This window comes from Lepisma saccharinum, chromosome 17 (assembly GCF_977018435.1).
Source record: "Lepisma saccharinum chromosome 17, izLepSacc3.1, whole genome shotgun sequence".
Lineage (NCBI taxonomy): Eukaryota > Metazoa > Arthropoda > Insecta > Zygentoma > Lepismatidae > Lepisma > Lepisma saccharinum.
Window position 1 is genome coordinate 25,395,182 of NC_139245.1, and position 26,226 is coordinate 25,421,407.

A 26,226-nucleotide genomic window follows, 5' to 3' on the forward strand; every position below is an offset into this window, starting at 1 on the left:
GCCTACCAAACAACGTGTTCAAAATGTCTATGATTACTAAAAAGCTTAATGAAATGTATTTTTTTAAAATTCAAACAAATTAGTAATGTTTTCTGTGTAGCATAAAAGATTCGAACCCCTGGCAGGGCATAGAGGTTTCATTAGATTTATTTTTCCTTTCCTTACTGTCGCGATTGACTTGTAGAGAAAAGAAAGGAATGACTCGTGCTAATAATTTGCACCCAGTTCGGAAAGGATGTTGAATGTGTTTCCTAAAGATAATTTGGTGGAGGAATTATACTATTACCCAAACTAAATGCGTCTCAATCTCCACTGCCATTATCCGACAAGTTCAAATCGAGCATAGCATGTGTTGATGTGAAACAACAAATTACAACAAATAAATTTAAGTAGGCATATAGAAATATCGTACTACATTGTAAAACCTTTTTAGTTTTAACAATTTACATACAAACATTGTATAAATTTTAATCCACGTTGTTATCAATCTTTATTGGCAGTTAAACATGTGAAACTTGTAAACTTAAAATAATCCTGAATTTCCTTTGTTCACTTATATAATTTTTTAAAGCAAATTAATTCTGGTTAGAAATCTAAAATATCAGATGTCTCTAATATATACCTTCAAGAGTCTCAATTTTTTTTTCCTGTAATTATACAAAACTCGATGAGGCAAACAAGAAACCGTCTGTAAAGGCCATCTTCTTGTCTTACATACACATGTTAAACTACCAATGAAAACAAATCATTGCATTATACACAATTTAAATTAGAATTTTCAACTAATGTCTTACCGCACCTTGAAAAAGAAATGGGTTTATACAGTCTGAATCAAAGCACAAAGATTAAAATATTTTAACAAATTTATTCCAATCGTATAAAATTTATAATTTCATATATTCACTTGAACGAGTAATACAAAATAATTGTAATAATAAGGCACTGTACATTGGCTCAAATGTCTTTCAGAATAATGTAAAAAATAATAAAACATGAGCATGGGACAAAGCAACGTACACACTTCATCCACAAATGACTAGCTTTTGAAAAATATTGAACAACCCCATTAACAATAGATGAGGTTTGTTCACTAGAATAAAATCATGTATACATTTATTTCTCTCAAGAAATATAGATAATATATATAAATATGTATATGTATGTACAAAGAGTGAAAGCTATAAGTGGTGCTAAGTTTTGGCACATTGGTGCGAATACTCTCAAAAAACACTATACAAGCGTACAAGGCTCATAATTGTACAGGTATGTAACAACGCATGGCAAGATGTACAAAAAACACTGACTTTCAACCTCAAAATGCAATAATGAAAATTCAACATTTTTATAATTTACATGAAGATATGTAAAACTTCCAAAAATATAATCTGATAAAATTCGTTGCTTCACATGTAATACTAAGTATTTCAGTTATTGTACTTTCCATTTTGAAGCAATGCTTTCGATGATTATTTTTAAAAACCGATTCAAAACTAGACTACAGTAAATCAGTATTAATTTTCATACAAAACCTACAGCTATTGTATACTTTTTTGGTATACAGTGAACTTGAGAACTATTCATGAAAACATTACATGACTTATTGTCTAACATTTTTTAAAAACAATCTGAGCAACGATTACAAAAAAGTATTACAATATCAATATTTACTTCAGGCTTCATACTTAAGGCACATAAATTACTACAAATATTTGATTTTGCATTTGATATTTTAATGAAAATAGTGTTCACACATTCTCTACTTTCCTTAATCGCTTAATAGTAAAATACCACTTGTATTTTTTATTTAAAAAATTACACACGTGATTGACTTAGTACATCTCACTGGTGAATGAGTTTTAAATTGACAACCCTTGCAGAAAAGTTTCAAAATTTGTTTACATGAAGATCTGATTTTACCCCTCAAACAACATGATACAGTTTTCAACTGGTAACAGTGATGTAATTGATCTTAGAGTGTCCAATAATGATGTGATGTTTCAAAGGGTATGATTGTCGAACTGGTTGATTAGAAATTGTGTTTTTAAGTCTCAGTATTACAAGAACCTGTACTCTATTGCCAATTTTATTTCTTGTATTTACTATTATACAACTTGTAGGAAATGGAAAAACAGATTTGCAGAAGTTGCCAACTCATGTCACAGTTTCCTGTCCAATTACTCTGACTCTTCGTGCACCACAGGGGCTATGATATCATACTGTCTCTGCATTTGCAACTGCTGCGTCGTCGCAAGGCCCGGGCAGCCTCCGTCGCCGTGTTTCGCCAAGAGAGACATCCTGGAAAATGTCTTGCTGCACGTCTTACAGGAGTACTTCTTGACGTCTGAGTGAGTCTGCAGGTGAGCCCTGAGGTTCGACCTGTCCGCGAAGGCCCTGTTACAGTGTGGGCAAGAGAAGGGCTTCTCTCCGGTGTGGGTCCTGATGTGGCCCTGCAGTAGCCAGGGTCTCGAGAAGGCCTTCCCGCACAGGTTGCACTTGCAGGGGAGGGTGTGGGTCCTGATGTGCATCTTCAGGGCGCCAAGGGACACGTACACCTTCTCGCAGTACTTGCAGCTGAAGGATCTCTTGGCTTGGGTGACGCAGTGGAACTGCTTGTGCTTTGAGAGTCCCGAAAATGTCGAGTAGGATTTGTTGCAGTCCGCACACTGATACCTTGGCGCTTCTTTTCTCTTCTTACCGCTAGGAGAGAGATCTTCGACGGTGGTGCCAACCTCGTGAGGTGACGAAGACGAGGCGCGGTTGTACTGGATGCTGTTCGGAGACAGCGACGAGGGGGAGTATGACCCTGAAGTCGGTGGGGAGAGAGGAATGTGGGTCAGGTACTCTTTGTTCTCCTGCTGGAGCTTCTCTGGAAGATATGGCATGTAGAGTTTGCTGGAGGCAACATCCTGAGGCAACGCTGGAGAGGTGTGCTCCTGCTTCAACGAGGGCGGCGACAATTGCGACGGCGATGACTCTCGAGGAGCGTAAGGCGACAACTGTTCGTGCCCCAATGACGTCGTCCTTGATGGCGAGACGGGGTATATGGGTTGATACTGAGCGTACATCTCGCTACCTTGCCGGGGGAAGCTGGGGTATGGAAAATTGAACGGCAGGTACGGCGGGTAGGGCAAGTTCCTGTGATGATGCCACGTTCCATAGTGGTTGTCGGAGGGCGTGTTGAGGTTGAGCGGCTCCAAAGGACCTCCGCTGGACTTGATCGGGTGCACCGGCAGAGGATGCAGGACTCCGTGGTTCGACGCCGGGAGAGAGGGTGGGTCCCCGTGATCTGCCTTGAACGATATGAGGGCCACTGCCGGAGGGGGCGTCAGGGACTTCTGCTGCTGGGCGGAGGAGTGCAGCTTGTACTGCGTGGCGGTGAGGCTCAGATCCTCGGGTTTCGTGCTCAGGTTCTCTGGTTCAGAGTTGTCGTCAGCGATATCTGTGAAGGACAAATACAATTCATTAGTGAAAGTCGCCCAACCTACCTTACATATATGCAACATAACAGTACATGTATCTAAAAATAGTGTAACGAGTACCAGATAAAGAGTTTTCTTTACTTTACAAGTAAAGATTTTATACACTGAAAATATTATTTGAAATAATTTTTCAGAATTTACTGGAATATTGTAATTGTGACAATTATTTGGCATTTGTAAAATAAAGTTTCAGTATTTCTTTAAGTCTACATTAGGCAAAGACTGGACCTACAGCTCAAAGTGCAATATGAACCACTATGTGCCTCCACCTGGCGTCGAACCCAGGACCCCTTGATCACAAGACAACGACGTTACCACTACACCTTCGAGGAGGCGCATGTTTAAACAAATCTACCTGATATGGCCAGAATTACGTTTTAGAAAAATTGTGTGGATGAACAATCATTTGTTGCACATTTACAGGTAAACAAGTGCTAAATCACTTTTTTGTTGTTCTAATCCTAAGAAACATTTCGCTCCAAGATGTTTAAGCAGCCTACAATAAGTTTTTCAAGTACTTATAACCATGTCAAGTTGGAGACAAGCGTAAATGCAAAGAAAAAACATGCTTGTCTTTCATTCCACCAATTTCGGTCATTTTGCGTCACTCCTCTACCTATTGGGTTAATCGAGACGATGTAGCTAAATCAGGCAACAAACAGGGTTCGAAACCTGGTACCTCCGACGTAACGTTGACCATTCAGTCAAGAAGGACGCCACATGTTCTATCAATGACCAACACATCCGGTTTTATGTTCACTAAAGTGAGATCGACTTCCCTTGTTTTGTATGAAGGTGTACCGAACGAACTCTCCAGCGATAGGCGAAATAGCTATGCTCATTTTCACACACGAGAACCGCGATAGCGAAGGCTTCCATTTAAACCAGTTAAAAGCCACTTATCGGCGGAACAACCGCAGACCCCGAACCCACGAGAAAGTGTTTCTCGTTTGCCCCATTGGGAAGAGCTTTGTCCAGCGGCCACCCTGCCCGCATCGCTCGCGCCCAGAGGGCAACGCGAAGGAACAAAAGCGAGAAAATGTGGATAAGGAGGCCGAGGTCTCCGATCTGACCTTGGCAGCGTGTTCCCCTTCCGCCCAGCCACCCGCATAACTAGAAAACGATTATGGGAGGAAGGTCCGTTTCCCACGCCGGGACCATTGGCGTGAGATTAGGAACACACGAATATCAATTGGTTCCGGAAGAGGGACTCCTATCGCCAAGAAGTAAAAAAATACGCTTTAGGGTTACGACGGAGCTTACGAAAACATGGGTGCTTTTTGTGAGTTTCCCTTCATCAATTTCATCATATCATCACTTCTCGCGATTAGTCAAAAGTGGCACAAAAGCGAAGTAAAAGAACCAAATTCATCAATCGAAAAAAAAATCTTTGTTATTCTTAATCAAGAGGCCACAAGTTAGATACCCGGTGGAGACACATAGGGCAGTCGTTGGGATCCCACTTTAAACTGTAGTTCCAGTCCTAATTAGCCTATCACAAAGTGGACTTAAAACTCAAACTCACTCTTATTCCCAATTCTTAAGAATCACATATCTTTTTAAGAATTCCTTGTACGGCATTCAAAAGTGTCTGATACGTTTTGATAGAAAATAGACTTCCGGTGCCACGAAACTATCATAAACATCACCACACAAAATTCTTGAATGCTCCGGAAGATTTCTTAACCGATATATATTCTATTTCAGAATTTGGAATATCATAACGGTTTTTCAATATAAGATGAATTTTCGAAAACTTTAAATGTCCAGATTAACCGGGATACCATAAAATGTTATCGAGATATTACGAATAGTTTAGAAGCACCAGAGCAAGTCTAATAATTTCCCTTTAAACAATAAGAATAACAGATAGTCCAATCGGGCCTGGACCTACAGATTAAAGTGGGATCCGAATCACTGTGCAAGGATTCTGGGAACGAACCCGGTAATTCTTGATTACAAGACGACAGTGTTACCACTCCGGCGCCAGATGGAAGGAAAGAAAAAATAGTTTAACTAAAGAAGTTATCCACAGAAAACATCTACACATCAAGCAAGGAAGAGGCAGTACCTACAGTGCGAACCGTACATAGAATATTGAATCTGTTAGGTACAGGTTCAACAAGGCCAAATCAAATTCAATCCGCGAACTCTTCAATCAGGAAACTCTTAGCAATCAGATCTTTCAAGAAGCCAGAGATGGAACGAGCCACTTCTCAGCTAGATTTTCGGGTTTGACCTGACCACAATCCTAATCCTCCATTACCACATGAACGCATTAGGGGACAAACACAAGAATGGCATCTCGCAGAGTCAACGCCCCCTTTTCGACACCAATACAGTAATTACAGGTTACAGGAACCGGAAATATTACCCCGAGAGTATAGGCGGTCACTGTAAATCCCTAAGGTCAGTTCAAAGGTTCAGGCGACGAAACTTGACAAGCTGCTATTAATTTCTCTGCCTCTCTCTCTCTCTCTCTCTCCCCGGTCTTCGGCATTAATGTCAATAATGGTTCCTCATCTAAAACAAATCATTGCCGATCTGGTGGGAGGCGAAGAAATGTAACGGCATCTGCATCCGGAACCAGTTCTACTCGGAGTCCCTGCGAGAAGATTATGCAGGGAAAGAAGATGCAAAAGTGGCCAGAGCTGTTCGCGATTCATATTCTTCAGGTCATTGAGCGACTTCCCTCAAAGCAGGCTCCGTTATCGTTATTAGAAGGATTCCGAAATTGTTTTCAAAGTTCTCAAAAATGAGCTTAAATTTATTGAATTGAATTGATTGAATTATTGTTTTAAGTCCACTTTATGCACATATAGTCTAATCTGAACTGGTCCTACAGTTTAAAACAAGATCCGAATCACTATGTGCCTCCATCGGGTATCGAACCTGGGACCCCTTGCTTACAAGGTGACAAGATTTCCACTACGCCATCGGGGAAACCCTTTTAAATTTATTAAAAATGACATTCTTTATATATTAATAAGTCGGCCTTTTACTTGGCGTCGCTTTCCTGCCTATTTTGGCTAATCGCGATGATAAGAATGAGGGTTGACGTGATGCAATTGATGAAGGGATACTCACAAAGAATAACTGTGTACAGAACGGGATTGGATCCCGGGACGCCGGGCGTCGGAGCGAGCTGTGTGGAACCACTACGCGCCATATAGGTCTGCACATATACGTGAGTCACTATAGAGGCCATGAATGACAAAAACAGTACGAAAACCTAACAATGATTTTAAAGTGCAACAAATAAAAACTATCTGGTTCTAAAGGGAAACAGACTATATATTTTTATACACTTTCACGTATGTGACCCAAGAACAATACATTGTTTATAGATCCTTCCCCCTGAAGTTCTGAAATTTCCACCGAAATTTTACGTTATCAAAGACTCACTTAAGTGTCATTTATATAATACGTTCGTGGAGATTTCATTCATTGTTGCGGCACACAAACTCGAATCAAATCAATGTTGACGTGAAAAAATTATACGTGTGTGTGTGTCGATTGACAAATTTTAGATTTTCTGCATATTATTATTTCTTAGCACCGTAAACCTACAAATATCCAGACAATAGCAAATACACAAAGATTCTCCACAATTTTGAAAACATATACGGCGAAAAATGCTCCCAAGTCCAACAAATATCGTCTCTGTCCATTTATTTTATTAGTCCCGTATTGTGAAACAAACTACTACTCAGGACAACAAAAAGAACGAATCAGATATTAAAAATATACCAAATGCCATTAATTCCAAGCCAGGTTATAATTAAATGTAAATGAACTAAATTGATACTGCTTTTGTGGGAGAAATGTATTTTAAACAAATGCTTAATGGTTATAAGAGTTATACACGAGATTGTAATGAAACTAAAGTAAAGCTAATTTTTACATTTTGACGAAGTATTTGAAAATTGAGTACATTCCCGAGCTCTATGACGAAAAACCACAGCAACGTTACTTTGTTGTTCGTATGTCGAAACGAGATACAAACTTCACATATTATCCGGCGGTCTACATCGTTACTACTTGCTAAGTATCCTCGCGTTGCTGGATTCATATCGAAATATTTGGGCTCCCACAGGATATAGAAACAGCGATCGCTCGCACCAAAAATCTAGAGCGCTAAGCAATTAGCAACGCAATTGTACCTATAATATTTTTGTATTTTATACATTACTTTTATTGTATTATATCTGATATAATTACTCCGGAAAAACAATTTTGTAGGCTGCCGAAATTATAAATGGAATAATTTACTATTACCAGTTTTAAAGAGAAGAGAAGTGAGATTATTTTCAATAGGCACAAAAAATGTTGCTGAATGGTGAATTGAAACGACATGAATTGATCAAACATAACCATGCCGTGATTCGAACTCGTGACCAATACGCTCAATACGTTCTAATAATTCGTAGTGCTGTATGAAGTAACAAATAGGCCTAATATGTATGGAAATAATATAGTACGCTATTCTATCGTTTTTTCTCCACGCTATAGCTAATTCTCGACTATCATTCAAAACTTCTTAAGACTTTGCCCTGAATCGTTAGCACCTCAAGAACAATCTAAGTGAAATATTTGGTTTGCATCGTTCCCAATGAACGCATATCTTCAGAGTATCATGACAAGAACCGCATGTTCCCAAAAAGAAAAACTTGTTCCAACTTGTTTCCGCAACATCGTGCAGTTTGTATTTGTGACGAACGTTTTACATTCCTCATGTCTGGTTCGTATTGCAGAACGTCTTGAAACAATCATATATTTAGAAACAGATGTAACAACGTTCCCAACAATGAGAAGTTCTAGCTTCTGCACTTCGTGCTGCAAATGAGATTGTTCGGAATGAACAGCGATTGTTGACACATCATACCATTGTGTTGCTTTCATCAACCTGTGGCAGGCGATACGGAAACAATTGGGGGTATTGTTCACTGAACATGCTAGACTGAATTCTTGGAAGAATATCATTTACTTGCAGGAGCCGGGAAGGGAAAAGATCGTATGTCGTAAACTGATCAAGTCACGAGTTCGATTCTCGGCATTGCCAAATTTAAGCATCCTTGCTTAGATATGACACCGAAGCCAAGACCAAACAGGAACAATAGTACACAAACAAGGACAATAAATAACTCACCTTTGTCATCATCCAGATATTCCTCTTTGAACAGCTGCACCGGCCTCTTCTTCAAAGGACAGTGGCTGTAGTTGTGCTTCTTGATAAGAAAAGATCGAGGCATGACGTTTGGCCCCAGTTTGACGATACCTTTCGCAACAATCGGTCAAACAAAACAGTTCCGTTTCTCACACTGTGCTTCCCAACTATCACCTATTTCTCACACACATTCGACTCAGCTCGCGTTCCGATCCAACTAAACCTTCTCACTTCGAAGCTACTTCTCGACTGAGGCAACAACCGTAAGCCACCGGCCCAAATAACCTTCCCCCCCATACCCCCTCCCCCCTCCTCGAAGCCAGGAATACAGCCATCAGCGCCTCCTGCCACTGGGGGAAGCGTCAGGTGGAATCTGAGGCGCACGTGCTCGCCGACCAATCACCGTGCAGCAGCTGCGACCAATCCCGCGAGAGCCTTGCCTCTATTCTTGCGCAGTGGGGCGCTCCTGGTTAGTCGCTGGTGTCATTTGGGAGCATAGCGGAGGGGAATAGAGGGGGGGTAATGAACAGGTGCAAAGCAACGCCTGCGCGGGGAACACTATTAGCCGGAGATATACTTCTGTTGGAGAGGTTGCTTCAGAAGGGGAGGTAGCGTTCGTGTCTTTGCTTCTGTTCCGTCATGCAGTCGCACGCAGTTTGGCTTCAAGTAGCTTCAAGCCCGTGATTTCCGAGAGATCCCAAATATCAACCTCTTTTTCACCCCTGTAAATTGCATTCCTGAAGGTTAACGAGGCTCTGGCGTTTACAGCTACCGCCAGTATTGTTAATTCTTGATTCATTTAGATTGATTTGGTTTATTTTACACTGCCAAATGTGGCTAATCGCGAAGATGAGGATGAGTGATGATATGATGACATTAATGAGGAGACGCTCACAACAACATCCATACCAAGGCAGGGATTCGAACCCGGGATGTAATTAATTCTCTGTAGAATTGTGTTGTCCTGTGTTTTGTTGTTATTTGTGCTGAGCGCCCCTTCACAGCCTCAACTTTTAACCAGGGTAAGTAAGGAGAATTTAGTCATCAGAGACATGTGTTAAGGAGCTTGGCCCCGTTGTAATCTGACAGTTGTAAATAGCTTATGTGATGACGAATCCACGGTTTTAATTCAGTCATTCATGTCGAGTTGATTTCATTTTTGTTATTTAGCATCGCAATTCATTCACGTTTGGCTAAACGCGACGATCAGAATAAGTAATGACTAATGATATTGATGTAGGTGCACTTACAAATACGCCTATGCACAGCCCGGGATTGTCTTTGCGTCGTAGACACGACATGCTAACAACTCCAACACGAATGGTCGGCTCATTTATTCATATCAAATTTTGTGTAGTTGTCCCTTCAATAAATGTATACATTCATTTAAGCTCCAATTTCATTTCATTTTTATCCGAGCTTGTCTGTACTAAGACCACAGTAGCATGAGTTAATGTGTAAAAGAAATGCATTAATTTTTAGAAAATTATACAAAACATGCAAACTCTAATACGTGGACCAGTTCCTCCCCGATAGCGTAGTGGTAACGTCTTTGCCTGATATCAAGGAGCCCCAGATCCGATATCAGGTGGAGGCACATACTGGTCCGGACTCCACTTTAAACTGTAGGTCCAGGGCCTCCCCGATGGCACAGTGGTAGCGTCGTCGCCTTGTAATCAAGGGGTCCCGGGTTCGATACCCGGTGGAGGCATATAGTGGTTCGGATTCCACTTTAAGCTGTAGGTCCAGTCCCGATTAGCCTGTCTGTACATAAAGTGGACTTAAATCTCAAACAATTATCTTAAGAGAGGTCTCTAAGGGCTTAAAACTTAAGTTGGCAACGCTGCTAGAATCGGTTGCAAAAAGGAAGATGGGAGGGGGGGGGCGACAAGTAGGGGGGTCAGGCCCATCGTGTGGCGCAATCGTTGCCTAAACAAGCGAGCCCTGAGAAGAGGACCAGGTGCTGCTTGGGGCAAGGTGATGCGATTGCGATGCGTCACTCTTGTATCTGAGCATTGAGCAACAGAGGCAGCCTCGATTGAAATCATAGAATAAGCTCAAGTACATGCAGTCAAGAGACTTGTAGTTAGGCTTGCCAACTTTAAAAATTAAAATTCCAGAAAGAGATCTTTACAGTCTTCAAACCCTTTAGATTAATATGTTCTATGAATTTAATATCATCTGTGGTTTTGCTACTGTGAATACAAAATTCAATCAACTTGATCAAAACAACCTAACAACCACAAGCTGAAGTAAACAAATAAGTAAAACTTTATTTTATTTTCTCGCGCGCAACACGCACGCTATTAATCCCATTCTAACAGTACGAAATAAATCTGCATAATGAAGCAAAATTGTTTGGAGGTAAATAAAAGTGTCTCGAGACTTTGATGCAACAATTCCTTTGTTTTCGATTTCTGCAGCTCTTGTGTAGACACATTGGCGCAACAATGTGTTAAACTTTTTATTTCTTCCTCCTCACACTTACTTAAACAATGACTCATTTTTCACAATGAAAACTTTACGAAATATTATTGTGAGGTTTGTTTCTTTTGCGCAATAACAAATTTCGTCGATCATAAAATGCATACCAAAAAAAAGAGAAAATAATAAGATAAGAATTAAAAATACAACAATTCTAAATGTCGACATTCCGGGAGATAACAAAATGTGTCCGGGAGAGTTAGTTCGATTCCGGGTGGGTTGGCAAGCCTGCTTGTAGTACATGTCCTATAGACGTCTATATTTCAATAGGAATTTAGAGTATTGTCGGCACTCTTCTCCAACAAGGTGTAAGGTAATAATTCTTGAAGCTTTCCTGGTGGTGAATATTGAAGAGGTTTTCTCTGGTAATCAGCCAGGGGATTTTCGGATAGGCTTCCGAGCTCTCGAAAGCTCCAAGCCTATCCGGAAATCACCTGGCTGATAGCCCGAGAAAACCTCTTCAAGGTGTAAGGTATCTTGGACATAGATTTGTTGTGATGTCCTTAAGAGGCAACGGCTATAGAGAATCTCAGATTTGCTTTAGTTACAAATTCCATTCTTCTCGTTCAAACAAATTATTCTCCTCGGCTAACTTGCATCTGTATTGAATTCATATTATCTAGAATAAATTATGGCGCTAGGCTGTGTATATTGTATAAATTGACTCCCAAGTTTTAATTGACATTGTAGATGACATACGTAAATCAATTTCTGAAGTTTCATTGTTATTAAGTTGGTGTTTTAAGTCCACTTTATGCACAGTAAGGCTAATCGAGACTGGACCTACAGTTTAAAGTGGAATCCGAACCACTATGTGCCTGCACCGGGTATCGAACCCGGGACCCCTTGATTACAAGGCGACGACGCTACCACTGTGCCATCGGGGAGGCCCTCTGAAATTGTAGTTACTGACGTCTTACACGGTAACCTGAAAGTATTCTTCGCATTGATAAACAGATGAATCTATCTGGATGTTGTATTTTGGCCTGGGATAAACGTACTTTCATTGCACCCACATACATATCAGGATGTCTCAGTACAGCACAGTGTGCTGTCCATATGTGTTTATGATTTACCACTTTCAACTTTTCACTGTTCATCCTCTTCTTCGCCAAAAGTGGAAGAAAATTGTAGTAAGAAAGCAAATCGATACCAGATCGAACTGTGCCAATTTCTCCCTTCCTTGACTCGTTCCAGTACATTCAGATGCTGCACGAAATACACTGCATTAACAATAGCAAGATTTGTAGTAGTGTGGATGAGAAATCTTTGCTATGAAACACTACGGGAAAATATTCTGAACGTCCAAACACCAATTCCCAACAAGCAACCATCCGAATCAGTCCATCAATTGAAGCGAACCTTTTAAGGGTTGTACTCACTGCTCCTCATACCACTATAGCACCCAAATTTAGACGTGGAACTTCCTCTCCTATATAGCTTTAGTAATTGCGTAGCCTGAGTTCGCAGATATGAAGGAAACAAATGATAAATTTCTTAGCGCGGTTGAGGGGTGCATAATGTCCCCTCCACATCCACCAATTTTAATTTGCATCACAGAGGGCGGGCCTGCTCACAGGATGTTCTGGAGAAGTAGGATGACCTGGTTCGAGCAGTGTAAAGGGAGGGGGGGGGGTTAACTTTTGAGAAGTTCCGGTTCCTTCAGCGAGTGGGGTGATTCAGCGTCGAAGAAAAGGGAAGGAGGGACCTGCGAAATCTTTTCATCCCTCTTTTTTGTGTTGACGCAGTTGGCTTCTCGTGTCCAGGTGGAGGAAATTGCGTTGCGCAAAAACGTCGTTTGCCACCCCTTCCGCTGAATTTGCTAGTGGTGTGGTGTAAATTTGCCCAGTGTCGACGTTGCGAATACTCAGTGCAAATTCAGTTCTGCTAATGCTTTATTTTACGATCTCGTATCCTCTTTCTGGCTCTCGCGTAGCCAAACAGATGGAGCTCTCGCCTTCGGTGCGAACGGTTCCGGGATCGATTCTCGAAGGGGGCTCCAAAAGTTTCCGTGTTGATCCAGCATCAGATGACAAGAGAAGAGTTACTTGAAAAGAAGCAGCAACGGGCTCCCACCTCGAAAGCCAGAAAACGGCGACGATGTAGCTCAGACGAAACGTTTAAGTGCATCATCATCAAAAAAGATGCATTCTGGTGCATCAAAACGCATCAACTGATGCATTGAAGTGCACCTCGACTGAAATAAATCCTCACTTGAATCAAATGATACACTTTGGTGTTTCTTTCACGACATACAAAAATGCACCCAAATGCATCAAATATGAATCTCATTCTTTGAAGAAGCTACAAAACACACTTTGGTGCATCAATCGATGCATTCTGGTGCATCAGTCAATATGATGCATTTAGTTCTCTGAGTGTATTAATTTAATGCTACTATTCCATTTTTCACAGTGTGTGGAATATTACTCTCCAGAGAGACAGACGTAACTCCAATTTATCAAATTTACAGAAGAGAGGAATTAAGGTAGCCTATTCTTAGGAATATGTCTGACTCTCGAAACCGAGTCAGTAAATTGGAGATACGTGACTCCACCTTCCTGCTAAGGATTAGAAGTGGAGATATGTTGATCTGAGTCCAAATAGAAACAAAACTGAAAGCAGCATTCTTGGACGTTCCTCTGGCTCTCAAACGACGAAAAAGGTTAACGAAGATGTGATGGATTGAGTGATTTGGTTTATTTTACTTCGCAATCTGCCACTTTTGGCTGATCGCGAAGATGAAGATGAATGATGATGATATGATTAAATTGATGATGGAACACTCACAAAGAACACTCATGTCCAGACCGGGATTCGAACCCGGGACCCCCTGGCGCCGTAGCGCGGTGTACAAACCACTCCTGCACGGAAGTAGAAGACACTGAATACAAGACAAGAGCCGAAGAAATAATCTCAAAAGAAAATAAATCTCAAATGAAACCAGAGCGAAAGGACAATAACAAAGCGAACAATCCTTTTCTGATTGTCCCAAAGTGTCCAACAACGCATTTGAAACTAATCTCATGGGTCCCGGGTTTGAATCCCGGCTTGGGTGTTCTTTGTGAGTGTCCCTTCATCAATTCCATATCATCATTCATTCTCATCGTCGCGATTAGCCTAAAATGTCAGAAATAACAAATGCTAAACAAGATCAATCTAAACTCGCCACTATCCTCACATGCATGTAGACGCCGTAAACCCCGGCTGTCTGCACTGCATCCTCGTCAATGTTTTGAGACGTAATAACATTCCAATAGATTATAAATAACTATTGTTGCAACCCGGGTGTATAGTTTTATATCTTCCGTCTCCGCTGCTGATATGTTCTTGAACAGGCAACGAAAGATCGTTAGGTAACTCTTCCTAGTCCATACCCAGAGGATAGCTTTTGAGTAGAAAATTCGAGTTTCTCGCCTTTCATGGAAGGAACGTGGCCTCACAGGTGTGTCGCAGAAAAGGGGGCCCGTGCCGAATACCTGTGCGCCTTGGTACGATGCGATCGAGAGAAAAAAAGGACGGTTTCAATAGGAAATTCTGGTTGCGTGAACAGGATGGAAGGAAAGGAGAGGGGGGTTCCGGAGCACATGCTCCGACGTCTTTGTGGCTCCTTGGAACTGCGTCTTATGCGGAGTCTTTGTCAGTTCTTTTCGGAAATTCTTTCCGGAGCGCCACCCGGGGCACGGGGCCTCTTCTTTGTTGCCCAAGACTCGCAGTTGGATGAAGGGGGGGGGGGGGAAGTAGGGTCTGTTCAGAGGCTCAGGGGAGCCATGATCACACCCAGGGCGAAAGGTCGATGCTAGAGGCACGGGAAAGTGGAACTAAGGATCAGGAAGATGTTCATATGTTACTGCTATGTAGGTCCCATTTAGGCAAAAGAATGACGTGATCTTGTTTCGGAATTCTGGGAAAAATAAATCCCTCCTAGCCTAGAGCGTTTAAAAGAAACTTGGTGTGGACTGCAGTCACTTTACTCTGTATATCTGTAATAGAAAATAACCCTTCGGTCCAACGATACTATTACAGCTATCTACTTACACTGTTTCAGAACGAGAGGCAGAAGCAATGCCATCTAGTGGTCGGGATTGAAAATATCTCCCACGAGGTCATGGCGTTAATGTTATAGGAGGAATTAGATCTAAATTTTCAGTATTTAAAATATCAGAGTTCTTCCAAACGAGAGGCGTCACCAAAACAGTCATTTTTGAAGAAGCTCCAAGGTTTAGAGGCAGATGTAACCGTGAAAAATTAAAAATAGTTATCATTTCACTTGTGAAAGGTTTTGCAGCACAAAATTAAATGTTTAAAGCAGAATTTGTTATTATTTTTAAACCGAGGTTGTGAATACTGATGTGTAATATCATGGAAGATTGCAATGTGACGGTAGTAACTGAAATGAAAATGTACATTGGTTTTCCTCATACAACAGAATAAATCTGCTCTCGTCCTCGAATTAGGCTACTACTCTGCTCACTTCATAACTTTTTCCTTTATTTTTTTAGTGTTTAGCGGTGCTGGTGTAAGAACATTCGGGAAAAAAATGTTAATTTGCGGAATACAGTAGATGCTATTCGAATACTTTTGAGAATTCAACGTAAACAATAAGCTGCAAGCTGTATACGTCTTGTCTGTAAGCAACTGTGTTGCTGATTGTCGGATCAAGGGATCTATCGGTGAGTTGGATCAGAATATTGCAGCTCTGATTATAACTGTGCGTAGTACTGTTATAGCGTTGGTCACATGTAATACTCCAACAGCATTTCGGATCTTCTCTTTGTTACACATTTTCGGATCTGCTTACGGTCCTGAAAATGTATCATTATGGAATTTACAGAGTGCAATGTGGAGAAAATGCATGAAACGTGAAAACTGCCAATATTGTTTCTCTCTCTTTCAATCTCACCCAAAGGAACCAACTTTATGGCTTACACTGAAAGACGAGCACTCTGCTACTCCCCTTTACATCAGGGAGTTTCTCTTACGACAGGGAAGCGGGGGGGGGGGGAGCACACGATACCCAGAATTCCTCGTTTGCGAGGAAGTTCTTGACTTTCTGTGGAATTTCTTGCGAGGGGGAGTCTTGGAAATGGAGCAAGGGGTGAGCAGAGGCACGCGACAACTCCGTAAGAAAGGGGAGGGGGTGGCTGCCAAAACCCAAGGCCGCTTGCTCGCAGCTGTCTGTTGCTGAAAAACGGCCTCGTTTCCTTCCCTTTCGTCGCCATTGAAAGAAAACCCTGAATGGAAGCCACCTACACCTGTCGGGGCCGGGTAGGTGGACGTCTCCGGTGCCTCTGAGACGGTTCAGCTGCAGATCTCAGGCAAATACACCACAGCGAATCAAATGGAAAACAGAAACAGACTTCCGCCAAGAAACTGACAGCAGACGAGGGATGTTGATGTACACCCAACGGCAAAAGTAATAGTAGGCGAATTGTAGGCAATGGAATAAAAACATCAATAAGCAGAGGACAACATCAACTTCGTATCAACAGAATTCCATCCTGAAACAAAACAAGATGTAGAATAAATATAGATTATAAATAGCGATTGACAATTTGCATGCTATTGTCTTTGCCGTTGGCTCTAGCTACAGTCACGGACACTTCTGGGTTGTAGTGATCGTATTGAAAGTCAATGGAGTTGTTCCAACCCAGACGTGTCCGTGACCGTACTTCTGATTGGAACATGGGCGTTATCAGAATTTTTTTACAATGGGAACTCATCTGTATAAAAGGGTGTCCCAAAGCATGTGTACACCACCGTGCGAAATCCTACGAGACAGGGGTATTTTCCCCCACCAACGATCTTGTCCTAAAATAGGGTACGGGTCACAGGGTGAATAGGATCACTTTTCAAATGTTCCCTCCCTACACAAAACTACACGAACTGAAGGAAGTGCTCCGATCTATCTGTTGGGTGCAGAAACTATCAAGAAGTATGTATTTGGAGTTGCTGAAAATTGCAGAAAGTGCTCGTGTTAACAGTCAGTAGAGGTATAAGACTATGTTTTAAATACGGGTATTTGTATTTGTTAGTGTTTTACTGTACTATATGCGATATTTCAAAGACCTTTTGTGCGTGACATGGTATTTGGTTGTCGTAGACGTTATGAGATTTCCCGCCATTTGTGTCGTCGTTAGGGCCGGATTAAGACGAAATAGGGCCTGATGCTTGAAATCTTCGGTGAACAATAAACACAACGACTTTATAGTTACGTCACAGCGCAAAGAATAATAGTAACTGTATAATAAGTAACGCTGTGTCTAGGCGTCCGAAATTGGGGCTCCAAATTTCATTCTAAAATTTATTTTCGGGTTAATATAGCAAAAAAAAAAAAAAAAAAAAAATTCAGCTTTTGGAAAATTCTCGTCTGTTTTCATGTGGGCCTATTTCAGGAATGGGCCTAATGCTGCAGCATCAATAGCACCCACCTTAATCTAGCCCTGGTGTATACAACTGATGAACAGAAAAATGTTGCTGTTTGGGATGAATAGGGTCAACACTACAGGTAGGTAGGTATATTCCCCCACTGGCAATGTTTGAAGGAAAGAAATACCATCCAGCATTTTCTGACGGTTTCTCCAATGGTTCGTTGATTCCTAGGTGAATCAACGAAGAAGCCTTTCTCTCTTGGCTTCGTCACTTTCAGACCCACCGCATTCGTGGATCCTGTTTACTTCTTTGGATGACCATGCGTCACACAAGAGCCTTTTTGTGAGAGAACGACAAACGTATGACATATACCAAGGTATACCACACATCGACTACAGCCTTTGGATCGTTCGTTTTTCATATCCCTAAAATCCTATTATTTCTACGAGGGGGGAAGGGTGAGAAAAATAAATAAATTCACGTTTGGAAACATTTTCAAGGCAGTAACTTCCGTTACACATATGTTTATCCTCTGAAGGAACAAGTCTGCCCGAGCATAATTTTATGCCTTCCACAACCACAGATGCCCAAACATCCACAGTACAGCTAGAAGAGGTAAAAGGGAATACTATGCGTGGCTCAGGTGTCGTTTCCTAATTCTTCCGTTGCGTCGACATCAAAGACTGTCGTAAAGAAGGCACCAGCACAATACCACCAGCAGAAAGCATCCCTAAAAACATCCAAGACGTCCAACCCAAAACGAAGTTGAAGAGGAAGTTGGAACAAAAGAACAATTCTAGCTACAAAAATACCTGTGACAAGGGCCAGTGCGCTGTCACGAATCTAGGACAATTGCGATGATTTTGACGGTGAAGGTCAATTTACAAATTAATGGTATAACAATTGCGACTTTCAGGACCTAACCTAACCAAAGCCAGCACAGAACTAATAATGCTGTAGAAGATTGGAACAACAAAATAAATAGGTGGCTTGGAAGACCGCATCCAAATATTCAGGATGTTCTGTCCTGCGTCATGAGCCATGCAGAAGACACCAACGTCAAGTACATGCAGATTGATCTTAATCTATAGAAGGTCAGAAAAGGAAGAAGCGTGACATTAAAATCGAGGAGAGAGTTGAAAAGTGTATTAGCACGTATGAAGAAACAGGTGACTTCAAAATGTGTCTGTTGCCTCTAGCTCATGCTCAAAAACTTGATTGAACCAAATTCCCAGCCAAGGTTTACGAAGCATTTCCGTGCTGACCAGAAATAAAAGAAGAGAGAAAAGTAATAACGAAAATTCGGGAATGAGAAAATAGTTATGACTGAAGATGTGTGGAATAACACTGGTTTTAAACACGCCAAAGTGGTTGCAATGCAAGTACGTTTACAAGCTACCTGCCAGTCTCAAGCCGAGAAAGTGTGAGAGGAATCAGTATTCTATTCGAAAATATCAATATTTCACATAATTCTCTTGTAAGAGGTAGAAGATTTCAAATGTCATCGCATTTGTCCGGCTACCGCTCTTATCATCATCGTCATGTTCAGAGTCGGAAAAAGTCAGTGATGATGGAAACGATACCGTTTGTGGGTTCCTTAATGTGAAATTGTGTCGCCCCAGTCGAATTTGTTCATGTTACCATTTGAAAATAGAAAGTGCAACATCTGCATGTGCATACGTTATCTATGACTCGCACAAGATTGAGAATGTTCGAGAACTAATTTGAATTTCTTTAAGACAACAAAATTAATCATTGTATAAACGGTTTTGGCTTTGAAAAATATATTATAAAGGTATTTTATGTAAATATTGTAAACATCTATTTTACATGTCGTAATTATGTAAATCTATAGAAACCTGCAAATATCCACCAAGTTTCCTTGGTTTCTTGTAAATAACCGTGTAGTATAAAAGGAAGCCGATTTTCTGTATATTTCGGCTATCTTACCCGATTGCCGATATCACAAGTTTACCTTGTAGGGAGAACTGCCCGCTCTTCGGAGGCTGCAATTTTGCTTGGTTAGTTTCTCAAACCTGCTGCTTCGGCTCTAGTTGCTTGCGATACCGAAAAGCAATCGTGACTAATCCTGGAAGGGTTACATATTTCGGATTTGTCATAAAAATCTGCATCAGTTAACATAAATCCAGGATTGCCAGGGATTAAGTATTAATGTATATTGTGCATTAATGTTAATAAACTCGACTTTTGTTGGAAGAAAGTTCCATACCTTTTCATTGCTAAAAACTAAGGAAAGGTATTAAAATCCTACACCAGTGACCAGGTTAGGGTCTGTAAGATAGTTACCCTAGCAGCTATCTGAGAAGTTCGATCCTGGGTAACATAGTAATCAACCTAGACCCTACACACAGAACCCAAAACGTGTCAATTGACACATATATTTTGATTTCAATAACACTTTAACGTGCTTAAACTGCAAATGATGCACCTTTTAGTGTGTCAAAATACACATTGGAATGTATTAAAGGGTATTTTTATGAGATGAAGTTCCGTGTGGTGCACTAAAATGCATCAATTTGGAAGATCAGACAAGATCATTTCGATGATAAGAAAATTACACATTTTGCTGTTTCAATTGATGCATTAAAAATGAAAGTTTGTTATCTTCGAAATGATCTTGTCTGATCTTCCAAATTGATGCATATTAGTGCATCACACGGAACTTCATCTCATAAAAATTCCCTTTAATACATTCCAATGTGTATTTTGACACACTAAAAGCTGCATCATTTGCAGTTTATGCACGTTAACGTGTTATTGAAGCCAATATATATGTGTCAATTGACACGTTTTGGGTTCTGTAGAAGACCGAGAAGGTGCGTGTCAAAATACAACGCTACTATTTCTGTGAGCGAGGTGATTTGGTCAAAAAAGTGCAGAGAACTAGACGGTACCTTTTTTCTCTTTTTTTAAAATCCAAACAAACTTTCTCTCTGTGTATTGTATCTGATAAGACACAGCTACCAGCAGAAGTGGTTCCCCTTCCCGAATCACCAATCGCATATTGAAGGGCTGAATCGAAGATTAAAGGACTCGACAAGGGTAAATCACTCTCCCATCAACATGTAGTTACTGTATGAATAAGAAATAACACAACCGTGTCCCCTCATTCCATCCACTTCATGCGTCCGTGTCTCCAGCGTGTCCTATCTCCTGATGAGGACACGGGTAGCGCCATTAGAAAGGACCGCGATGGACAGATTCGAACCCGCATCCGTCTTCCCTCGAGATGTCCCGTAGGAGATTTGATTCATTCCTGGCGGATGATCAAGGTGTTTACTCACGGTCTGGGAATGCGTTCGGGGTGCGCGAAAAACCCTCCACTGGATGCGGCATCACGTAGCCACCGAGGACCATGAAAGGGTTTAAAACCTGAGAAAAATTTCCACCGATCCATTTTTTGCTCTCTCTGTTTTTTGTGGTCCCGCATTTACAGCCCCCCTCCCCTTCCTCCTTGAGTTCTTATCCCGATGACCCAAAATGCTTCTTCGTGACATCAAGATAAATCTACACGAAGGACAGTTGGCGAGGTCGCAGCTTCTTACATCCAACGTATCAGAACTAAGAGAAAACGACAAGGAACTGCTCACCCTTTGGTGCCAACACGGTCCTTCATATTGTGGATGTCCTACTTACAAGCCGATGTCCGGATTCTCATTAGTTGTACCTTGACCTCACATTAATCTTAAAAATAGTGTGCTTTACAGAACTATCCCATGAGCAAACCAAAGCAATATACTCCGCCACCTGGAAGACGAGACATGGATTCAAAAACCTTGTACGATTCTTCTTTTGGACTTTTCCAGTCTTGTAGCAACAGAATACGAAGAAGTATTGAATGGTGTAAATTGTGGTAGCAGGGGCGGATCAAGAATTTTCACCCGGGCGAGGTAGATTTCTGGCACCCCCTACTTTCAACCCTGCCCCCATCTTTCTACTGTGCAAAAGTAACTTCAAATAATTATATTGACAATAGTAAATCAAACTCTTTTAAGACAAATTGCACCGCACCCGGTGAATCCTACTTTAAACTGTAGGTTCAATCCTGATTAGCCCTTTGGGTGCATAAAGTGGACTTAAAAAAATAAACTCAAACTAACAAATAGCCACGCTTGCGGATTGAGAAATAAGGTTTTGGCGCTAATCAAGGGGGACACCGCGAGCAGTCGCCCTGGTAGAGTCAAGTTCATTGACGAAACTCGTCCATTACAATTTTCACACACGCTTTCACATCCTATGAGCCTGCAAGTGTTGACTCTGTACAGTGGAGAACACGCGTTTCCTATAAATAACATTCCTTATGGAAAACTCTAAAGGATCGAACTCGAAAATGACATCAAATTTTGTTGATTGGCTTGTCACGGTACCTAGTGACATGTGAAACGCAGTTCGATATAAATTATGTTTTGTTTATTGATTCATTTTATGCACAAACATGAAAGTGTGAGGTTTGATCTTATTTTTGTGAATAAACTTGTATCCGAGCCAGACGTCGGGAGTTGGGGACGGGTTTTTCTTGAGTGACAGCGGAACTGTCTTTTCGGCTTAGGACATGACATATTTGCACCAACACGGAGATAAAGAAAGATTGTTTTCGCCGCTACCGAGCTTGAGTCGCAGCAGGCGTTCGAACCCATGTTCACGGATGACCAGGAACATCACCTGCAGCCCAAGCCTGCAAGGATCGACGACGCGCACTTGACCGCGTTTCAAGACAATGGAGAGAGGTCGTTTCCACCCCCTCAGAAAGAGAAGCGAAGCCACCTTAGCGTCATTCCCAACGGACGAATTTGAATCTCTCTTAAATACGCGGTGCTACCATCCCGGACACAGTTTTTACCCGGATTTCATAGAGAGAGCATCTCCGCGCTACACTCTCGCGTGATCGTTGCTTTGTGTCCGTGAACTTTGTTTCCTTTCGTACTGTGAGCGACTTGCAGATAGGGAGTTACCAGTGTGCGCCTTATTTTGGTGAAGATTACGCGGTGATTTGTTTTTTTTTTGCCAAGCGTGGACTACATAAGGATGGAGGGCTAAAGAAGATTGAGAAGGGAGTCTGTCGACTTCCCTGACGCCTGCAACGACGCCGAAGCCAGTCAGCCAACGCCAAAGACGACATCAAAGCCAAACACTGCCCAAAGCCCGAAGAACGCTTTCAGACCGACGTCCCAACCAAAGCCCGAAGGACGTTTCCAGAGAGAGAGATGATTGCAGAACGACGCCGATCGAAGCCAGAGGGAGAGATTGAAGGACGACTCCAGAACGACGCTTCCAGAACGACGCCGAAATCGAAGCCCGTCACCAGAGAGATTCCGAACCGGCGCGTGACCACGTACACCCGACGCTAGTGGCAAGAGGAAAGCCCGAAGTACTAAGGAGGTGCAAGTACACCAGATCGTCGCAATTATTCTTCGTCGCGATCGACCTCGGAGGACAATTTCGCCACAAAGGAACCGTGTGCAAGTCCCGCGTCCAGGAGAGATGAATGACCACGCCATGTAGCAGAGTCTGGTACAGTATACTTCAGAGGGTCTCATGTATATGTAAACGTGCGTCGTTAGTATCAACACCGTACAGTTAACGCCGAAGCCTCACTTATTCGCAAAGTTACTCAGGAAAAACCTAAACCTAATTTCCGTGTTTGATAATTTTTGGTATTGTTGTAAAAAAGGGTTATTTCATGTTCAGATAGTCTAATTTAATTGTCTGCATTCAGCGTTAGAAGCTCCATTTCATTTCTTTATTATTTAGTGTAAATTGTCAAAGTGTGCTCCATTTCTTGTGTAACCGACCGCCCCGTCGCGCCATTTAATTTTTTCAATAGTTGACTTATGAGTCCTTTTTAATTGTGGAAGGCGTAAATTTTATTGCAAGGTCGTGCGCATGAAATAGTATTATTTGTTGCATGGTGGTTTTTAAGGTAATTTTTGCTCGCGCCGACGATTGATTAGTGTATTCCGGCAGCTGGAGCCAATTAAGTTTTTGCATCACTATGTAATTGAGTAGTTGTTCTCATTGGACGAGAGAGGCTTGTGTGTAAGACCCCCGTCCGAGAGACTTGTATAATGTCGTCCTTACGACTCGATGCACACGTTCATTCGAACGCAAGATTTAACCACGCCGACCCATTGTCTTAGTTAACCGCTTTCCGAGGGCTGGCACTTAAGTTAATTTAAAAGAGCACAGGAGCTGGCAGACAAATGCCCTAAATTCACATAAAGGTTTAAAAATTAAAAGGAATGATATGTTAATGAGATCCATGATTTGTATCCATACTTCACATGTAAAAATACCTCATGTGTGTGAAAGAGAGATAGCGTGAATGTTGTGAGAGTGAGGAGGTTTTGTAAACAGTTGTTGATTGCAATATTTTTTGTTGTTACAATATATATTCACTTTTTTACCGTTCGTCAGTGTTGTTATTTGACGTTTTTCAGGTACCAGATATTATGCTATTAGTGTTTTATGATTGTTCGAATCTACATATCAAAGGTAAACAAAACAGTGTAACATTTCAAGGTATTAATCTCCGCCTCGCAATACTATGACAATAAACGACCGTCTCAGTACCGAACTTGAAAACCTGGACCGAGAGTCACGACCGGTCTCCCGTACACATAACGACGTTTGGCCCCGTGCCGGGGTATGATTGACACGTCATTTCGGGGATCGTGAGTGCACTCGTTACATTTGGCGCCGCGAACATGGGACGGCAACTTTTGTCATGTCTTTCCAGGATAGCCAGGTTGCGAGAGCGGTAGAAATTTCATTGTTGTATACGTCACGCATAAAATTCTTGTGTTAGGTTCCTGGTTATTTGTGTATTTTTCGTTTTGTATTTCGAGGGTTATTTTCATGTATTTGTCGTATGTTCACGTGGAAGGACACGTTTTTGGGAGTAATTGGTAACGATAGGGCAGATATTTTGTTTCGGCGAAAGCAGCAAGGGCAGCTGCATAGGGCATTTTTTATGTACTTTTTGTGTATTTTTTTGGTTTTTGGCGTAATTTATGGCATCAGGCTGAGTTGCGGGATAAGGGATTCCCGACGGACCTCCTTTTTCTTTTTATGTATCGATTTGTAATTCACATTTTGTGTGAGCTCGCGTAAGTTTGCTTAACTGTTCCAAAGTGCGACATAAGATTGAGCAGATAATTAAGGAAAGGCCTTCATGAGATTAAGAAATCGTCGCATAGACTGTTTGAACAAGAGTGACGTCATGATGGTTTGCAAGGTTTGTGGACAGGAATTTTATGATTTCGAAGTCGACAGCGAGGGAGATTCCGGACCGGTTTGTCTCCAGTGCAAGAGCCCGCCAGGAATGGAAAGGGAGATACCAAGTGCCCAGGGGGGTACATCACGTGCGGACGATGAACACAGCAAGGAACAAGGAGATGACGTAGGAAGTGGCAGTGGTGCCAACCAAATTCAGCTGGTTCTCCAAATGCTCCAGGGAATGCAGACCGAGATGCGGACCAACATCCAGGGATTGCAGGCTGAAATGCAAGGGGTCCAGACCAACATCCAGGGATTGCAGGCTGAAATGCAAGGGGTCCAGACCAACATCCAGGGATTGGAAACCAGAGTCCAGACCAACATCCAGGGATTGGAAACCAGAGTCCAGACCAACATCCAGGGATTGGAAACCAGAGTCCAAACCAACATCCAGGGATTGCAGGCTGAGGTGCAAGGGATGCAGACCGAGGTACGAGGGATGGAAGAACGCCTCCAAGGGACGGTTCGCGCCTCCGGAGAAGAAATAAAGCAACAACTCCTTCAGACGATCCAAGAATCCGAGGCTCGAATCGAATCCAGGATCGCCAGGACCGACGCTCGCGTCAATGAACAGGAAGCCAAGGTGGCAACACTGGCGCAGAGCGTGCGTGAACAGGAAGGAGCCTTGCAACACATCGGCCAGCAGTGTGCACAGCTGGAGACGGCCTGCAATCGGAGCAACGATGCCCTCGAGCGACAAGTGCGGCGAGCAGCGAGCATAGCGGAAGGGAATTCCGACAAGATAAAGGAAATCGAGGATAAACTGCAACAATTGAACGTAGCTGACGTCCCGGGATCATCGCGAGAGCAGGCAGCTATGACGTCACCACAGCCAGCTGCGGTCCCCTCGTCTTCAAGGCGCGCGAGTGACGCAAGACCAACTACGCTTGTCAACGGGGGAAGCGAAGTGGAACCTGGACTACATCTTCCATCGCCGCGACCGTTCGAAGCCCAAACTTCAACCCGGGAAGATATACGATCTGAACCAGCACCAACGAGAAGAGCTCTGTTCCCGCCTGAATATAAAAAACATTTCAAGAAGTTCTCGGGGGCCGACAGGATATTGCCGTCTGCCTTCATCGAGGAATTCGACGCAACAGCGCGGGAGTTAGGACTTGCGGATGGGGAGCGATTACTCGTGCTGAAAGGCCTAATGCAAGATCGGGCAAAGAACTGGCTGGATCGGAATGAAAGACACTTTCATTCTTACTCGGCGTTTAGGGAAGCGTTCCTGACACACTTTCAGCGCCCCATGCAAGTGGAAAGGATGCTTATCCAACTGAGGAACGAGAGGTACGACAGGAACGGGGGACTTACTTTTTCGCAATATTTCTGGCGTAAGTTCAATGAGTTCCAAGCTCTCCAGCCACAGATGACCACGTCGGAGATAATTGCGGCCCTAATTTATCATTACCCGCAAGAGATAAG

At 42.2% G+C, this 26,226-nt stretch overlaps 1 protein-coding gene across 1 annotated transcript; it reads right to left on the minus strand.

Annotated features, from left to right (window-relative positions):
• Positions 1-875: 875 nt before the first annotated feature.
• LOC146001238 (uncharacterized) lies at positions 876-8,903 on the minus strand. The gene is made up of 2 exons (XM_083138544.1): positions 8,629-8,903; positions 876-3,439 (listed from the first exon to the last, which is right to left on the minus strand). Exons 1-2 carry the CDS (start codon positions 8,729-8,731, stop codon positions 2,175-2,177), a joined length of 1,368 nt encoding a protein of 455 aa, XP_082994670.1. The 5' UTR covers positions 8,732-8,903; the 3' UTR covers positions 876-2,174.
• Positions 8,904-26,226: the final 17,323 nt, after the last annotated feature.

Bases quoted from the DNA above. Each gene is read 5' to 3' on its own strand.
- LOC146001238 (XM_083138544.1), bottom strand. From the start codon at position 8,731: ATGCCTCGATCTTTTCTTATCAAGAAGCACAACTACAGCCACTGTCCT. The intron at 3,440-8,628 runs GTGAGTTATTTA...TGTCCTTCACAG, and splicing joins ATATCTGGATGATGACAAAG to ATATCGCTGACGACAACTCT.